The following is a 15,384-nucleotide window of genomic DNA, read 5'->3' as shown; positions in this document are numbered from 1 at the left end:
GATGGACTTTACCCACTTTCCATATCAGAGCCTTGCAAAAGTATCCACATCTTCCCACAAGTCTTCCCACATCACAGGCACAAAGCTCAGTATAATATGAACAGATTTTATGCAAAAGACCAACATCCAATAAGGACAAACACTGAAGTGAAAGGAAATAATGCATGTTTTAAAAAAAATCATTTTTGCAAAACACAATCTAAAAAGTAAGGCCTTTGTCACGGAGAAGTGCTTATTTTGTTGTAGAAGCAGAAAGTGTTTTGGGTTATGTGCTTTCCACAAAATTAAATGTTTGTGCACTTGTGTTTTTATAATTGATTAAACTTAGACTGAATGGCGAGCATCTATGTGAACATCAACTTTAAAGTGTTCCCACAAGTTTTCAACTGGATTTAGATCTTTGCTGAGACATACTAAAACATAGCTGTGCTTTGATCAGTTATTTATCTGCAGCTTTATATTAAGGGGAATTGTCTTGTTGTCTCTCTGCCTCTGTGCCGAAGTTTTTGTAGATTTAAACATTTTTACATGATTTTCTTGTATACAGCTCTCTTTATTCTGCTCTTTAGTCTGACCAGCATCACTGTCCCTTCAAATTAAAGCATCCCCACAGAATGATTCTACCACCACCATGCTTTACTGATGGGATGGTGTGTTCAGAGTGTCCAGTTTTAGTTCTCCACCAAACAACCTGCTGGATGTACATCAGAAAATTGAATTTTAGTTCCACCTAGCTTTTCTTTTCGTCGTTGTTTTTGTGGATTTTGGACAACATTTGAACATCTCCTATTCACAATCTAAGATATTTTTACAAGTCACCCGCAAACTGCATTATTCTACATTTAAGATAGGACCTAAACACATTTGAGGGCTTAATAAACCAGCATTAAATTTGTACTTCTGCTGTTTATTATTGGTTGTGCAGGCGTTGAGCTATGGGGGGGCGGGCCCGGATGGGTGCCCATGGGGGCCCCGGCCTGGAGGTCCCAGGGAGGGAGGAATGGTTTCAAGTTGCTTTAATGTCTGATTATAGACGGAGAAAGTGCGCCCTCACCTGTTCAGATGTTATAGTTACTGTCCCTCAATGGAATATATAGTAGTCAGTCCCAGTGACTGTTTGACTCACGGTTTAGCCAATGTGCTTCCTGGGTAAAAATGAAACAAGAAACGCGGCCCAAACCGTACCCGCTCTCCCCCCTCAACAGTTTCCAGCAGCGCAGGTGATACACGTGAGGGGCCCAGTCATTGGCCCCGCCCCCGGCCCGACGCTGACTTGTTCCGCTAGTGGGTGAGTGCATGTGAATGTATTGGAGTAGGGGGGTGGGGGAGGGGCACAAAAGGAAAGTATCACCAAGGCATCATTGATGCCATAATTCCCACAGTTTCTTCCACCTGAGCTGTGGATCTCTATAGGGAATCTTTAGAGTTACCTGGGACTTTGTGGATGTTCCTGTGATCAATGCTCCCCTTACCTGGCCGGCAGATTACGACCGTCTTGGTCCGTGTGCAGTGCTACTATTCTTTTTCCTTTTTTTGATAATCGACTGTGTAGTGTTATCTGAGATGTTGAAAGCCAAACCCTGCTTCAAATCTCTTTTCAGCTCTATGTCTGTTTTATCTGTAATGTTCCTTGGTCTTCATGATGTTATTTGTTCACTAACAAAGCTCTGACACATTCACAGCACAGTCAGATTTTTTTTAAACTGATGTTAAATTACATATTGATGAACTCCATTAATAATTTTATATTGGACAGTTGTGTGCTTCTTTCTATTGTATGATACACTTCAAAATTTTAAATGTGAAACATTTTGAAAAAGAAAAAACATGCATGATGATTCATACTTATGAACAACTTTGTGTTAGTCTCTCTCATAAAATCCCAATAAAATGCTTTAGTTTGAGGGTGTAACATTACAAAATGTCAACAAGTCCAAATATTATGAAGACATTTATTAGGCAGTTAAAAAAAAAAAAAAAAAACATAATAAGACTTTATAAAGCAAAAAAGGATTGATGGCTCCTAATGAAAGGCTAAGATTATGGTTTCATTTGTTTTCTTTTTGCCCTCTTTTCAGTATAAGCCTCAAGCAGAAAGATAAAGACAATAATAGCTTCCAGCCGGTTTTAAAGGAAAGCTCTTCAAGATTTATTTTTTCATTTTATGAAAAAAAAGCAGTTTAGTTTCTATTCATTGCTTTATATAAAAAGTGTAATATTTACTTTTAAGTCTAATTAAATCCAGAGGTGTTGTTCATAATAAGTCAAATAGAATGAGCCAGTCATATTTCCAAAAGGTTTTATCTATACCACCAATTGCTGCCAACCGTGGTGGAAAGGATGCTCTCTGAATGGGATGGTTCCCGTGGTAACATGAACTGAAGGGGTCAAAGGAAAATACATTTTAGATGAAGGAGCCTTTTCTTTGAAATCTCAGAAATCTATTTGAGCTTCATAAATATTTCCCACAACAAGCAAAATTAGAACCAAGCTAAACTTTCATCTTAGATCCTTGCTGCCAAAGAAATTGCTATCTAAGCATAGAAACTGAATCTTACTTTAGAAATGGTTCTTCATGCTGAAGAGACGCCTCCGTGCATAAATCTTAAATGACGACAGCGTGCTGTGGACGGGGTTACTAATAGTTAAAGCTTATGCATTTCCAGTCATCATTACTTAGAAATTCAAACTTGAAGGTGTTTTTTTCCTCATATGTAAGCTAGTATTTTAATTTTTTTTGGTTAAACCTATTCAAATGTACAATCGAGACTTTGAATAAAATTAAATGTGCATCAAAAGACTAGTAAAGTGCTGTGGCAGACAAAGGGAAACAAATTGTTTGTAGGAAGGGAACATCTAAATGTTATTCTGTGAAAAGGTTGCATATTTAAAAAAAAAAAAAATGAGTATGGGCCATTTGGATGTAACTAAATAATACTATTAAGGTTTGGAGTCAGTTGTTTTTCTGATGACATAAACTTACAGATCTGTTTTACTCATTAATGAAAGTTCATTTTGTAATAATTTTACGTACACATCTATCATAAAAAAGAAATATTCTCAAAAAGGAAAAGTAGCTCAGTCTAAAGATTTTTATTCAGGCCGATGACATTCAATTCAAACCGTGTGTCCATGGTAACACAAGCTTTCCTCAAATCTTAAAGGTCCTCAAGGCCCTTTGATGTATTTATATTTTCTTTTCAGTAACAATTGTATACAAGTCATATGATTGACCAGGCTATTCTAAAGGTTTTACTTTCTTTCTCTAAAACCAATTAAAGAGGTTATATTTTGGCTGTTAGAGGCCATTGTCTTGTGTGAAAAAACAGACGTGTATTTCATTTTCAGATTCTTAAACAGCTGTACCCATTGCAGCAAGACTTTTTAGTGAAAGTCTCTCATGATTTTACCAATTGCACTAACAAATGCTGTTCCTTTTTTAGGCCACTGGTCAATATTCAACCAATGTCTTCAGAATGTTAAAAGATATTCAACTGCCTGACATTAAGTCAGTTTTTTTCTTTCTATTTTTAGATTAGTTGAGATTAAAAAATATATTAATATTGATTCACTACTTAAGCATTGAGAGAGAAATTTAAGAATGATTTATTATTTTATTTAAAATAAGAATTGTCTAATACTTGGCTCCTTTTCAAGATGTATTTCCTGGGTTAAACATTTTTGGATTTTCTTCAACAAAATATTAAGAGTTTTGCTGGAATGTAGACTTTTTTTTCTCCTGCTGACAGAATTAGTGTGAGTTAGTTTTGTGTCTTATCTAGAGAACTGTTCGCAGTTTGGTGTGTGTGCATGTGTGTGTGTCTCCTCTCATTCCACGGTGTGAATGGCAGGTTCAGCCTCCACAGCTGAAACTCATCAACACTCATCAGAAGGACCCAAGTTATTTAGCTCACATGAGCTAAACATGGTAATCATGTTCCTATTCTTCCTGAGGTTTTGCGTCTCAAAGTTCATGTCCAGTTCCCTAGTTTTTCCCCTCAACAATAAAAAAAAAAATTAGAACTGTTGTAAAAGAATATTTTAGTAATTGAGTACTCTATAAAATATTTTTACGATTATCTGAGGAATCGGATCTCTCTCTCTCTCTCTCTCTCTCTCTCTCTCTCTCTCTCTCTCTCTCTCTCTCTTTCTCAGCACTATTCCTACCGTTCGCTCCAAAACAGTGACCACGCGATTCCGACGCCACAAACGCTGTCATTGTCCAACCACCGCATCGCAAAATTCAACAATCCTTATTTCTCCCCCAAACCCTCACAAAACACCGCACAGTGCAACACCCTGCTGCTAGCACGTCACAACAACTCATAGGCGGAAGCAAGAGGGCTGGCCACCACAAATAATGATCCGGCCGGAACACGGTACATAATGAAACATAATTTAACAAAGCTTCGAGTCAGAAAAATTTTCCTCGTGGAATTTTAATAATCAAGGTGCTCAAATCGTTCGAGAAATTGTTTCAGCCCTAAAAATAAAAAATAAAACATAGGTTCTCCTTTAGATGTCAGTTGTCTGAGTTTCTCTAGCGTGGTTCCTTGCTTCGAGGGTTTGTGTGGAGGTATTCTGTTCAGTTCCTTCAATCTTTTTCTTTTTACTCTCTTGGTGACAGATTTTCTGTTTTCCTGACACTTCCCTCGCTTCACTCACCTGCCTGTCCACCCTCCAATGTGTCAATGCAACTCAGCGCCAACCTGGAAGACAAACATTACACTCCACCATAAACCAATCTCCCACCAACCTCAGTCTCTGTGGGTAAACTCACCTCCACCTTGAGCATCCAACTCCTCATCACCAGTAAGACACTGTTTCTATTCACTTCTGATCATTATCCAACTATTTTAATATCAATAAATATTAATCTCATACCTCTCCTGCCAGTGCCATCCTGGAATCTGATGCCAAACCCAAAAGAGTCATATCCTTGAACATATTTTGAGATAAACTCTTAAATCACCTCCTGTTGTCTGTACTTGTTGTTTGCACAGGAGTCTAGAGTTTTAAACATAACATAGTGTACCTCTCAGTTCTTGCACACGCCTCATCCTCTTTGCAAATTGCAATTCATTTGGTTGTTTAGGGTCATTGTCCATTTAGAAGACCCATTTGCACTTGATATCAGCTGGGAAGTTAAAGTTAGTCAGATGTCAACATGTCCACATAATGTTCTGTCCTTATGATGCCATGCATTTACTGAAGTGCACCAGTTGCAGCCAAACACCCCCCAAAACATGACGCTTCACTTCCCCATGCTTCACAGCTGTATGGTGATTTTTTTTCTCAAAGCTGGCAATCTTCCCCTTTTTCCTCTGAATGTATTAATGGTCAATCTGTTTTGGTTTCCTAAGACCGCAGTCACCAAACACCCTGCAAACATGTAAAAACCGTAATCTATCCTTTTTATAAGCGCTTTTGCTGTATAAGCAACCCCAGTGAGGTTTCTTCCTCTCTAGGGTTATTTTTGTCCCAGACTGATGTAGGAGTCATTTCACTGTGTTTCATCACCTGTAGTCAACATCTTCAAAGGCCTTTTGCTTTTTTTCTGGGTTTGATGCATACATTTCACACCTAAACCCTTTCATCTCTGGAATCCTGAGGATGGCTGGATTTTTTCATTTTGTTTATAATTGCTTAAACAAATCAGCGTCACCATTAGGCATCTGGAAAGTATCGGTAAGGGACGAAAGAGAATTGTTTCACAAGTCTCTACCTGATATCTTGAATGCTACACATGGAAAGAGTACGTTTGAGTTGTCGCCTTCGGAAACATCCAGAGATTTGCATCTGCTTTTTGAAGACTGTTGTAAAATACTTCAGAAAATCTGTCATTATTCTGGCATTTAGCAAAAAGAAAGAATTTTATAGCACTAACTTCTCCTGTAAAGGAATAGATATGCTTTTTGTTTAGTTTATGCAAACTTCAATCTGTACTTCTGAATATGAGCTGGATCTACTTGTATTGTACGATTAATTGAGGTTACATATGTTTATTGTAATGCTTAAATAAAAAAAAAAAATTGAATTGGGCTGAACTGAATATGCTCTTTCAGGATAACCTGCACTGACACTGTTTATCTTTGAATACAGTTGACATCAATGCTATTTTTAACTCTTTGGTGACTGAGTCTGGTTGATGATGTTACAGTCAGTCTAAATTAGCTATCTGGAGGCACTGCATAAACCTGGGTGTGACTCCACCTTGTATTCTACCACTTCCTCTTAACCGCTCAGAGGCAGGAAGCGAGAAGAGACAGAAGAGGAAGAAAGGCTAAAGGGGTAGGGCCTGCTGCTTTCAGTTAAACTACAAAAAATGTGAAAGAGAGAAGTTTAGAAGAGAGATAAAAAAGGAATAGAATCAAGCAACATTTGTGAAAGTGGTTCTTGTAGAGCAGACTACATGAAATCATGGCTCCTTGGACAAGGACTACTACAGAGCGGTATGGTGTAGGTAAGTCAAAATAAGGTCCTCAATTTGAAGTTTCTGTGTCTATGTGTGTGTGCATGAACTTTGCAGGTACATTTTGATGTACAGACTTATTGTTTTACTTAAAACCGCATTGTCTATCCAAAGAAAACAAATACATTTCTGTATAGTGGGTGTGTTGGTGCTAAATGCTTTAGAGGTCGTCAGAGTTCAACATCCTATTCAACTCTAACCTTAAGATTTGACAACTTGCATAACGTACAACATCGACCTCCAAGGAAACGTAAACGGAGTTGCAGCAGAAGGGCAATGCTTTTGAGAAAAAAAATCTTATACTTGGCACACAGATGCAATAGAAAAAAATGAATGCTGGTGAATTGTAGTTGTAGCTTGAAGGAAGACAGCAAACACGACTTCAGTACAGTCTGTATTAGGCGTGTGGTTTAATATGGCGGCTCTTATCACAGTATGTTTCCATTAGATATGCAATGCAGCCAAAAACATGTCAAGGACACAGATTTTTTGACCTCCCATCTGGACTGAAATGACTGAAAATGAAAATCTTTTTGCTGCCATTACTTTGATGTATTAATTAATAGTATTTCAGTCCTGTTAGGAGACAGTTAAACATTTCACCAACCCCGTAGTGCACCTTTTAGCCCAATACTAACAATGAAAGTAACACTGGATGACGGAAAGCTTTGAAAGTCGGGTTGATTCGGCATTAAATGTTTTGTACAAAAAAAGAAAAAAGTTGATGTGCTTTGTTTGAGAGTCTAGAACACAGGAAGTGGTGCTATACGGAAGGAAGTTTATACAAATTTAAAGTTTTAAAAGCTTAAATGTGCATCGAAAGTTAATGTTAGAGGAATGCTGACCATATGTTTCAACACAGAGCTAGCATATTTTAATAGTACACAGCTTAGATTATAGTAAAATACATCATACACAGCCTGTTATCTGTGGGAGGGAAGCTAATGCTAATGCTCTGCATATTAGCATGTTTTAGTCTTGCACATCCTCAAACACATGTTGAGCAGTTGCTTACAAAGACTGGATCTGAATCGGACATGACTGCATTGTATTGGAATTAATTACATTTATTTTATTTATTCTATGTAACTGAACATGAAGTGAAGTTATTTTTCTTGTAGCGTACCAGAGGATGCTCTTGTTGTGGAATTGAACTGGACTGCAACTAAATGTTTCTCCTTTGGGCAATTTGGTATTTCACTTCTTCGGACAACATTACCATTCATGACTATAATTATTTTGTTTTTAGTTAAGTGGAACTTTGTTGGCAAAGGGGAGAAGCAACTGTCCCTGGAAGTAGGAGACACGGTGCACATCCAGGAGGTCTGTGAAGGTGAGTGCTGTTACTACTGCTCCTGTGTCCAGTCATGTCGTACTTTTTTATTGCCTGTTAAAACTATTAATTAATAATAAAAAAATATTGCTCTAAAGCAGTCGTGTCCAACTCCAGCCCTTGAGATTTAGCATCTTTCAACATGTAACTCTCCAGGACTGGATTTAGGCACCCCTGGTCTAAAGCATGTTTGTTCCTTTTTAACACCTTAAGTTTGTAAGTTGGGATAAAACTAAAATATTTATTTGCAATAAAAAGCAAATGTCACAACACACATGCAGTCGATACCAACATGGCATGTCATGTTCAAACAACAGGTTAAAATGTGAAGTTTCTTTCACTTTGTGGATTCCGTTTAATTAGGACCCTTAAAGATTTGAATGCAGAGTAATACAGTTATTTAACACTTAGTCTGATTACATACAGGAAGACATCAATAGGATAGATGTTAAAAAGCACACAGGACATATTGATGAGATAAATGAAAGTCAGGAGGATTCTGTGTTATTTAATTACATCCACTAGACTTAGTGATATAGATCAGAAGCTTCTGATGTGTTCTGAACTTTGATGGTACAGCAGTCCGTAATGATCATTATGATATTATCAATTAAAATGCCTTTTCCCAGATAAAAAAAAAAGCAACACTATGATTCAACGTTTTGGTAATGTGATGATTTTGATTAGTAGTCACTTTACAAAAGACTGATGTTCTGGTCAGTTGCATCATATTAAACCTGTTGGAAGCATCTACTAGTCATGGATTTTCTTTAGTAGTTGTAAAACAATTTTGCGATGTTCCTTGATGAAGATTTTTTTTTTATGAAAAATTGGAGCACAGATTATTTAATTTATGAACGGTGCTTAAATGCATCTTTCAAGAATTTCTAAGGTTTGCATCATATTACTTTGTAAGAGCAGAAAACAAATTATTTTTGTCCTAAACAAATATTTACTTTGCATCAATTTGCCGCGTTCTTAATTTATTCCCCTATTTTATACTCACTAGTTGCTATTTCTGTCCTCTCACATTTCTGTAGTGTCTGTAGTTCTGCGTGATAGTCAAGTATTTTTTTAAATAAATTACAGACATAAACAGTCATAAAATTCTCATCTATATTTACATTTTATTGTATATATTTTTTTAAATTGCACCGTATTTCAACTCAGTATTGAGTGTTTTCCTGCTGAAGGTACAAAATAACACATGGTTGGGGCAAAATGTTTCTGAGGATATGGCTTCATTTACTTCCCCCAAAAATTTTGACACAAAATTACCAAAACTACAAATATATAAAAAGGTAAAGGAGCAAAATAACCAGAACTCTCAAACATCTAACTACTAGGAAACCACAGTGGGAATGGCTGCTTTCATGTTCTTATTGTGCTACAATTTCGAAAAGAAAAAAAAAGAAAAAAAAGATGTAACTGTGAACACTCTATATATTGCTTTTTTTCATGCAGTTTTATGATGACATTTCAATTGTCTTTCAGGGTGGTACAGAGGATACCTGACCAGAAACAAAGCCCAAAAGGTAAGAGTTGTGCATCTTAGCTGCATAATTTACAATAACACAATTGTTGACGTTGAGAACTTTCACTGACTTCCTTCTTGTGTGTGTCTGTCTCATATCTCCCACTCCAGGGAGTTTTTCCTTCAAGTTTTATCCATCTGAAGGAGGTCAGCATTGATAAACGAGGGTGGGTGGATCTGACAGACCATATGTTAAAGTTAGAGAAGTTTAATGTGTCTAATGTGCCTATGTTTGTGCAACTTTAGAGATGAGGAAATTGTGACATCTGCTGAGATGCCTTTGGTGAAAGAGGTGACCACCACACTGAGAGAGTGGGGCACCATATGGAAGCAGCTGTTTGTGGTACAAACCAAACTTTTACAGTTGTGTTCGTGAAAGTTTACTTGTCTCTGTTTAGTTTTAACACCACTTTTTTTCCCCCCCTGTCTGTGTTTTTAGAGCAACAAGCATGGACGTGTGAAACAGGTCCAGAGGCTGATGTGGGACTTGATGGAGTGGCGTTCCCAGCTCCTATCTGGGACTCTGCCCAGCGACGAATTTAAGGAGCTCAAGCAAAAAGTTACTTCTAAGATTGATTACGGCAACAAGTGCGTCTACACTGTTAATTGTTGTTGTTAACTTGTGTTTTCTCCCAGCTTTCACAAAAACTGTAAAAAAAAAAAGTGTCTGTTCATCTTTTGGTCTTATCTCCTAATTATTCTCTCTTCATGCGCATCCATTTTCTCTTCAACTAATTGCCTTCCTTTTGTAAAATGTATTTACTTTCTTCACCTTCCTTCTAATTCCATCAACCCTGCTTTTCCTTTTTTTTTTCGACGAAGGATCCTTGAGCTGGACCTGGTTGTTCGAGACGAGGACGGGAACATCTTGGACCCTGAGCAGGCTAACGTCATCAGCCTCTTCAGAGCGCACGAGGAGGCCACAACCAAAATCAATGAACGCATCAAAGAAGAGCAGGTAGAGGACAGAATGTGAAGGGGGAGGCAACACGAAGGGTTTAAAAGCTGTGACACTAATGGGATTAGTTTTATGTCCTATCGTTTATAAAAGATCCTTTTTTTTTAAATGAGGTGATTTTTACGAATATAAAACTGGATTATATACTTGGATTCAATTGCCGTTTTATCATTTAATCCCTGTTGTCCTTATTTTTGCGTGAGAAAGGCGCTACAGTGAAACTCTATCTGTTCGAAGCCGTAGATAATAATTGAGTTATACTTCTTATATGTCAGTCATCTGCCAGCTAAATAAATTAAGTGTCAGCTTGCTTACAAATTGAATTAACTTCAGTTTCACTCCATCTAGATATTTTACATCTCACCATTGATCTAACTACTGATTGAATTAAGAAGATAATACTATAAGACTTTTTTTACTCAGAGATTTTCCTCTCGCTCTCTCAAATAAAAAGCGTGAATGCTGCAGCTGATTTATTTCAAATGACAGCGACTTTAATGCCAACCAGTTCTGAGCTACAGTGTCAGCCAGCCTTATCAGAACCTTTGATAAACTTTTGTAAAAGCCTTAAAATTAAGAAAACTAATTAAGCTTTTATTGGAGCAGTAAAGTTTAACTCTGGGGAAAAAAAACTCAGAACCTTTTTATGAATAAATACATGATTCATGATTTCAAATGGATTCAAATGTCAGACAAGCAAATTCCTCTTCAGAATGCTAAGGAAAGGAAAACATGCAGTTTAAGAAAAGCAATTTAAAACTAACGAAATGGCTACAAGAAAATAGACTCTATCTGCATACAAACCATTTGTTTTGAATACATGCTGAAACAAATTGTTTTGTTATCCCATCGCCACCAACATAGACGGCTGGAGTTTACTAAATGCTACACTTTAATAGAAAATGTCTGCTTTTGTCAGATTGAGCATTTTGCAAAAACACATTTAACAATTTTTTGCAACGCCAGGGTTCTCTGGTGCAAAAGAAAGTATGAATAGGTGGGAAAGCACCTCATCACAAAATTAAAGTGTATAATTACTGAAGCTAATGGAAGAATTATCCCAAATCTATGATGAAATAAACACAGAAGGTGCATCAGACATCAACTTCTTTCTGTGGTTGTCTCAGCAGGTGTGAATTGAAAACGACCCAAGTGATGGATTCCTCTATGGATTCCCCAACTTTGTGAATTGTATTAAAAGATGATTGAGTGCTGCTGTCAAAATGGGATTTTATAACATTTTAACAGCAGCACTGCACACATAACTTCAAGTAAAACACATATATTTGGGAATTGTTCTATCTCGAAGAGATATTTCCTCAAAAATTTGTAACAGAAGATTGTAATGCTGCAATAAAAGATTCAAATTCAGATTGGTAATCATATATTTATATTTACGTTTCTCCTGCAGTCCAATATCCAGACAGACCACAGTGGGATCTCGGCACGAATTCAGTCGTCCCCCACCCACAGCCTCTACGTCTTCGTCAGGAACTTTGTGTGTCGCATTGGGGAAGACTCTGAGCTTTTCATGTCCCTCTATGACCCAGTCAAACAAACCATCATCAGGTATCAGTGGACGTTCTGCCTCAGCTTTGCTTTCTACAAGATGAAATGTTTTGAAAATATTTCTGTCCAAATCAGATTGGTGTCAATAATTAATATGCTGTAAATTTGAAACTCATCTCTTCTATAAATACTAAATGCTTTTCTTTAGTTTTTTTTTTATTTTTATTTTTTAGTAAAATTGCATCTTTGCTTCAATATCTTAGTTGTGTAAAGCAGATATGAACACTCATGCAAGCTACACACAGTTTCTTCCATTTTTTTATATTCTTGTTCGAATACCTTGCCTTCCTCCCTTCTCCTTCGTTGTTGAGCGACACTAAACTATGACAATTTGCCAGAAATAGTCATAAGGAAATTAAAATTATAGGCCAGCAGAAACTGAGTGGCAGGACCGTATGGAGCCGACAGAGCTGATGTTAAGCCCCGTCACTCACTGTCATGCTGAGTATATCTGTGTCTCAGCCAGAGTGGCTGGAAGTATTGCGTTCGACCTAAATCAGTCATCGCTTTTTCAATACATACCAACTACTAAGAAATTGTTCCTTCAGTGTCTGACCATTTGTTGAGGGGCTTTGTTCCCTTTTATCTAATAGGTTTGGTGTCTTTCTTTCAATTGACTTTGAGTCAAAGACGTTTTATTCTTGCACTGACTTTGGTTTGTTTTATCCTTATACTTTTTATCTGTCCACGTCTGAAAAAAAAAAAAAAAAATAACTGGTATATATTACCTTGTGAAGGTTTTCACACCTGTTGAACTTTTCCACATCCCAAACACAAAAGTCTGTATTTTTTTTCGAAGGTTCAACGTGATAGATGTCATGTCACATGTCAAATCAGACATGTAAAATCATGTCACAACAGTGCATGATTTTAAAGTGAAAGGAAAATCACACTGATTTTAATCTTTTCAAAGCAATAAAAACTCTGAAAAGTCTGCTTTTGTCTGAGTCAGCACTGTATCGAAGCATCTTTCAGTGCAACTTTAGCTGCAAATTTTTTTTCTTCTTTTTTTGTGCCATTCTCACACATGATTTGGTAACCTAGAGCTCCACCAGACGAGCCGCAGCAGCAAATAGCAAACACACAAACGGAGCTTCTGCTGATCTTATCAAGCAAACTAGAACACTCCATGTAAACGGGATCAATGGATGCCCTGGAGAAGCATTGTTGAGCTGAAGGGAGAGAGCGTTGTAAAAGATAGAAGATTCCTAAAGACACAGGCCAATTTCAAGGCATCAGATATGCAAATAGATGGAGCATTTTCATAATAACTGGCGCTAACATAGTTTCTTGATTGAAATATAAAATGACGCTATGTGCCAGAAAAATGCCCTTTAGGCTTTATGGAGGATTTTTTTTTTTTTTCCCTTTATTTGATATGTTTAAGTGTTAAACCATAAAACAGCTATTTTCTTCATAACTAAGCATTGCTTTCTTTTGGCTTATAAAAATACATAAGGTATATAAAAACAGAATAAAATCGAAATTGGTGAAAAAGTTTAAAAGAAAGCTTAAAGGGTGTCAATACTTTTGTAATGTGCCGTATTATGCACATATGTGTTTTGAGGTCTGTAAAATAGTTACTACTCTTTATGTAAAATTATAACTGAACGTTGATGCAGGTTTTATGTGGACCTAATGTTTTTTCGTACTTTTTGCAGCGAGAACTACTTGGTTCGCTGGGGCAGCAGTGGTTTTCCAAAAGAGATCGAGATGCTGAATAATCTGAAGGTTGTCTTCACAGTAAGTGGCCACCGGAGGGCACTGTTAGACCGTTTCTCAGCTTGGCGAGAACACTGCACAACACGACAATGAATGAACTTGTTACCTGTCAGAGGGTTAGATTGTTGTCTCATTTTTCTCTCTGGCTTTTCCCAGAGAGGTTCTTCTGCTTACTTGTTCTCTGTCTTTGTCCACCAGGACTTGGGGAACAAAGACCTGAGCAGGGAGAAGATTTATCTGATCTGTCAGATAGTGAGAGTGGGCAGGATGGACTTGAAAGAAACAAACAACAAGAAGTGCACTGTGGGCCTCCGCCGGCCTTTTGGGGTGGCAGGTACTTCAAGTGGAGACAGTTGACTTTGTTTTGGCCCAAAGCTAAAATGACGTTTCCAGTGTTCCACATATATCATAACAGTAATGAAATAGTGGTTTGATTTCTTGAAAATACCCCTGTTTATGTATAGTAGGCATCCCCAAATAATGATAGTGTCACTATAAGCTTAGCAAACTAATGCATCAACACCGAGGTAAGAGATATGCAAGCATCTAGATCAGTCAATAGACTGTTCTTCAGGGATATACACTGGCATTTTAGTAACTTTTTGCATAAAAATGAAGCCTCATACTTAAGAAAACAGCAATATGTTTCTAACCTATTTAATAATAGAATAACTTTTTCTGCTGTTATTGCATCTGTTCTGTCAGCTAGTATGACTTCCAGTACCACCTGCAGCTTTTTTTTTTTTTTTTTATGGGGCAAAAGTCTTTTGATCAAGTGACATTAGAACAGGCAGCATGATTAAAATAACTAAAGTGTTGTTGTTTTAATTACCATGTAACAATGCTGTTTTTTTAAACATCCTCAAACGATTTCTCAAGAAAGCAGCTGTCAGGGAGTGTGTTTTTCTCAACTGCTCCCTATTTGTCCGAGGTGAAACTGTCACATATCAAATATGGCTGCATAGCGTTGCTTTGATTTTTCTCATCAGCGACACATTTATTTTCTCCTCTTGGTAGTGATGGACATCAGTGACATCATCAAAGGGAAGCACGAAAGCGACGAGGAGAAGCAATTTTTCATTCCCTTCTTCCCGTACGTCCTATTTTACTATTACTACTTCTTTTTTTCCCTCTGTGTCGTATTTCTACCACCAATAAAGTATCTACTCAAAAGCTGTTTCTGGATTTCCCTAAAGAATCCTTCATGTTAGAACTGAAATGTTGCAGTTTTGTGCTCTTGCGGCTGTCAGCACCCACAAGATTTAAAACAGATTTTTTCTGTACATTCAACTCTATGACTTTTGTGTATATTTGGTTTCAGGGTAGTGGCTGAAAATGACTTTCTCCACACCTTGCTGAACAAAGCGACAGCACTGCGAGGAGACAGTGGCGGCCAAGGTACTGTTCTGCTCTAACTGGCTTTTTCTTTCTGTTTTCCCTTCCATGTGAAGCGTGTTTGCAGCCAAGTCGTACACAGGTCTGTGTGCTGCTGTTGCTTGTGGCAAGATAAATCTGTCAGTCACTGACTGACATTATTTTGAGCAGAACACAAAGTCTGTTTTTTTTCTTTCATTTTAATTAATCCCATTCCCTTTTTTCCTAAGCTCTACTTTTACAACTTTAGTTTGTGACACTGTCACGCTCTAGAGTAACTTTGCATGTTACATCTCTCATGCTTTATCTTCCTCTGGTACCCATTTGCTCCAAGCATAGCCTAGATATAGCGGGAGCACCTTTGGCCACCACATTTCAGGTTTTGGTATCACTTGCCTCTAATCTCTCTTTCTCTCTTCAAA

General features: G+C 37.3%; 1 protein-coding gene across 1 annotated transcript in view; it reads left to right on the top strand.

Annotated features, from left to right (window-relative positions):
* The window catches only part of dock2 (dedicator of cytokinesis 2), a 142,219-nt gene that overhangs the window by 29,437 nt on the left and 97,398 nt on the right, over nt 1-15,384 (top strand). The window contains exons 2-14 of the mRNA XM_081611502.1: nt 4,628-4,812; nt 4,897-6,463; nt 7,722-7,805; nt 9,300-9,340; nt 9,451-9,506; nt 9,586-9,682; nt 9,779-9,927; nt 10,162-10,297; nt 11,709-11,866; nt 13,528-13,609; nt 13,787-13,922; nt 14,606-14,681; nt 14,910-14,986. Coding sequence (XP_081467628.1) covers nt 6,421-6,463; nt 7,722-7,805; nt 9,300-9,340; nt 9,451-9,506; nt 9,586-9,682; nt 9,779-9,927; nt 10,162-10,297; nt 11,709-11,866; nt 13,528-13,609; nt 13,787-13,922; nt 14,606-14,681; nt 14,910-14,986 — 1,135 coding nt within the window. The 5' untranslated portion in view covers nt 4,628-4,812; nt 4,897-6,420. The remainder of the gene's footprint in view (nt 1-4,627; nt 4,813-4,896; nt 6,464-7,721; nt 7,806-9,299; nt 9,341-9,450; nt 9,507-9,585; nt 9,683-9,778; nt 9,928-10,161; nt 10,298-11,708; nt 11,867-13,527; nt 13,610-13,786; nt 13,923-14,605; nt 14,682-14,909; nt 14,987-15,384) is intronic.

The sequence above is a fragment of the Poecilia reticulata genome, chromosome 10, assembly GCF_904066995.2.
Source record: "Poecilia reticulata chromosome 10, P_reticulata-male-v2, whole genome shotgun sequence".
NCBI lineage: Eukaryota > Metazoa > Chordata > Actinopteri > Cyprinodontiformes > Poeciliidae > Poecilia > Poecilia reticulata.
The sequence above is the reverse complement of the archived record's forward strand: the minus strand, read 5'-3'. Positions and strand labels throughout refer to the sequence as shown.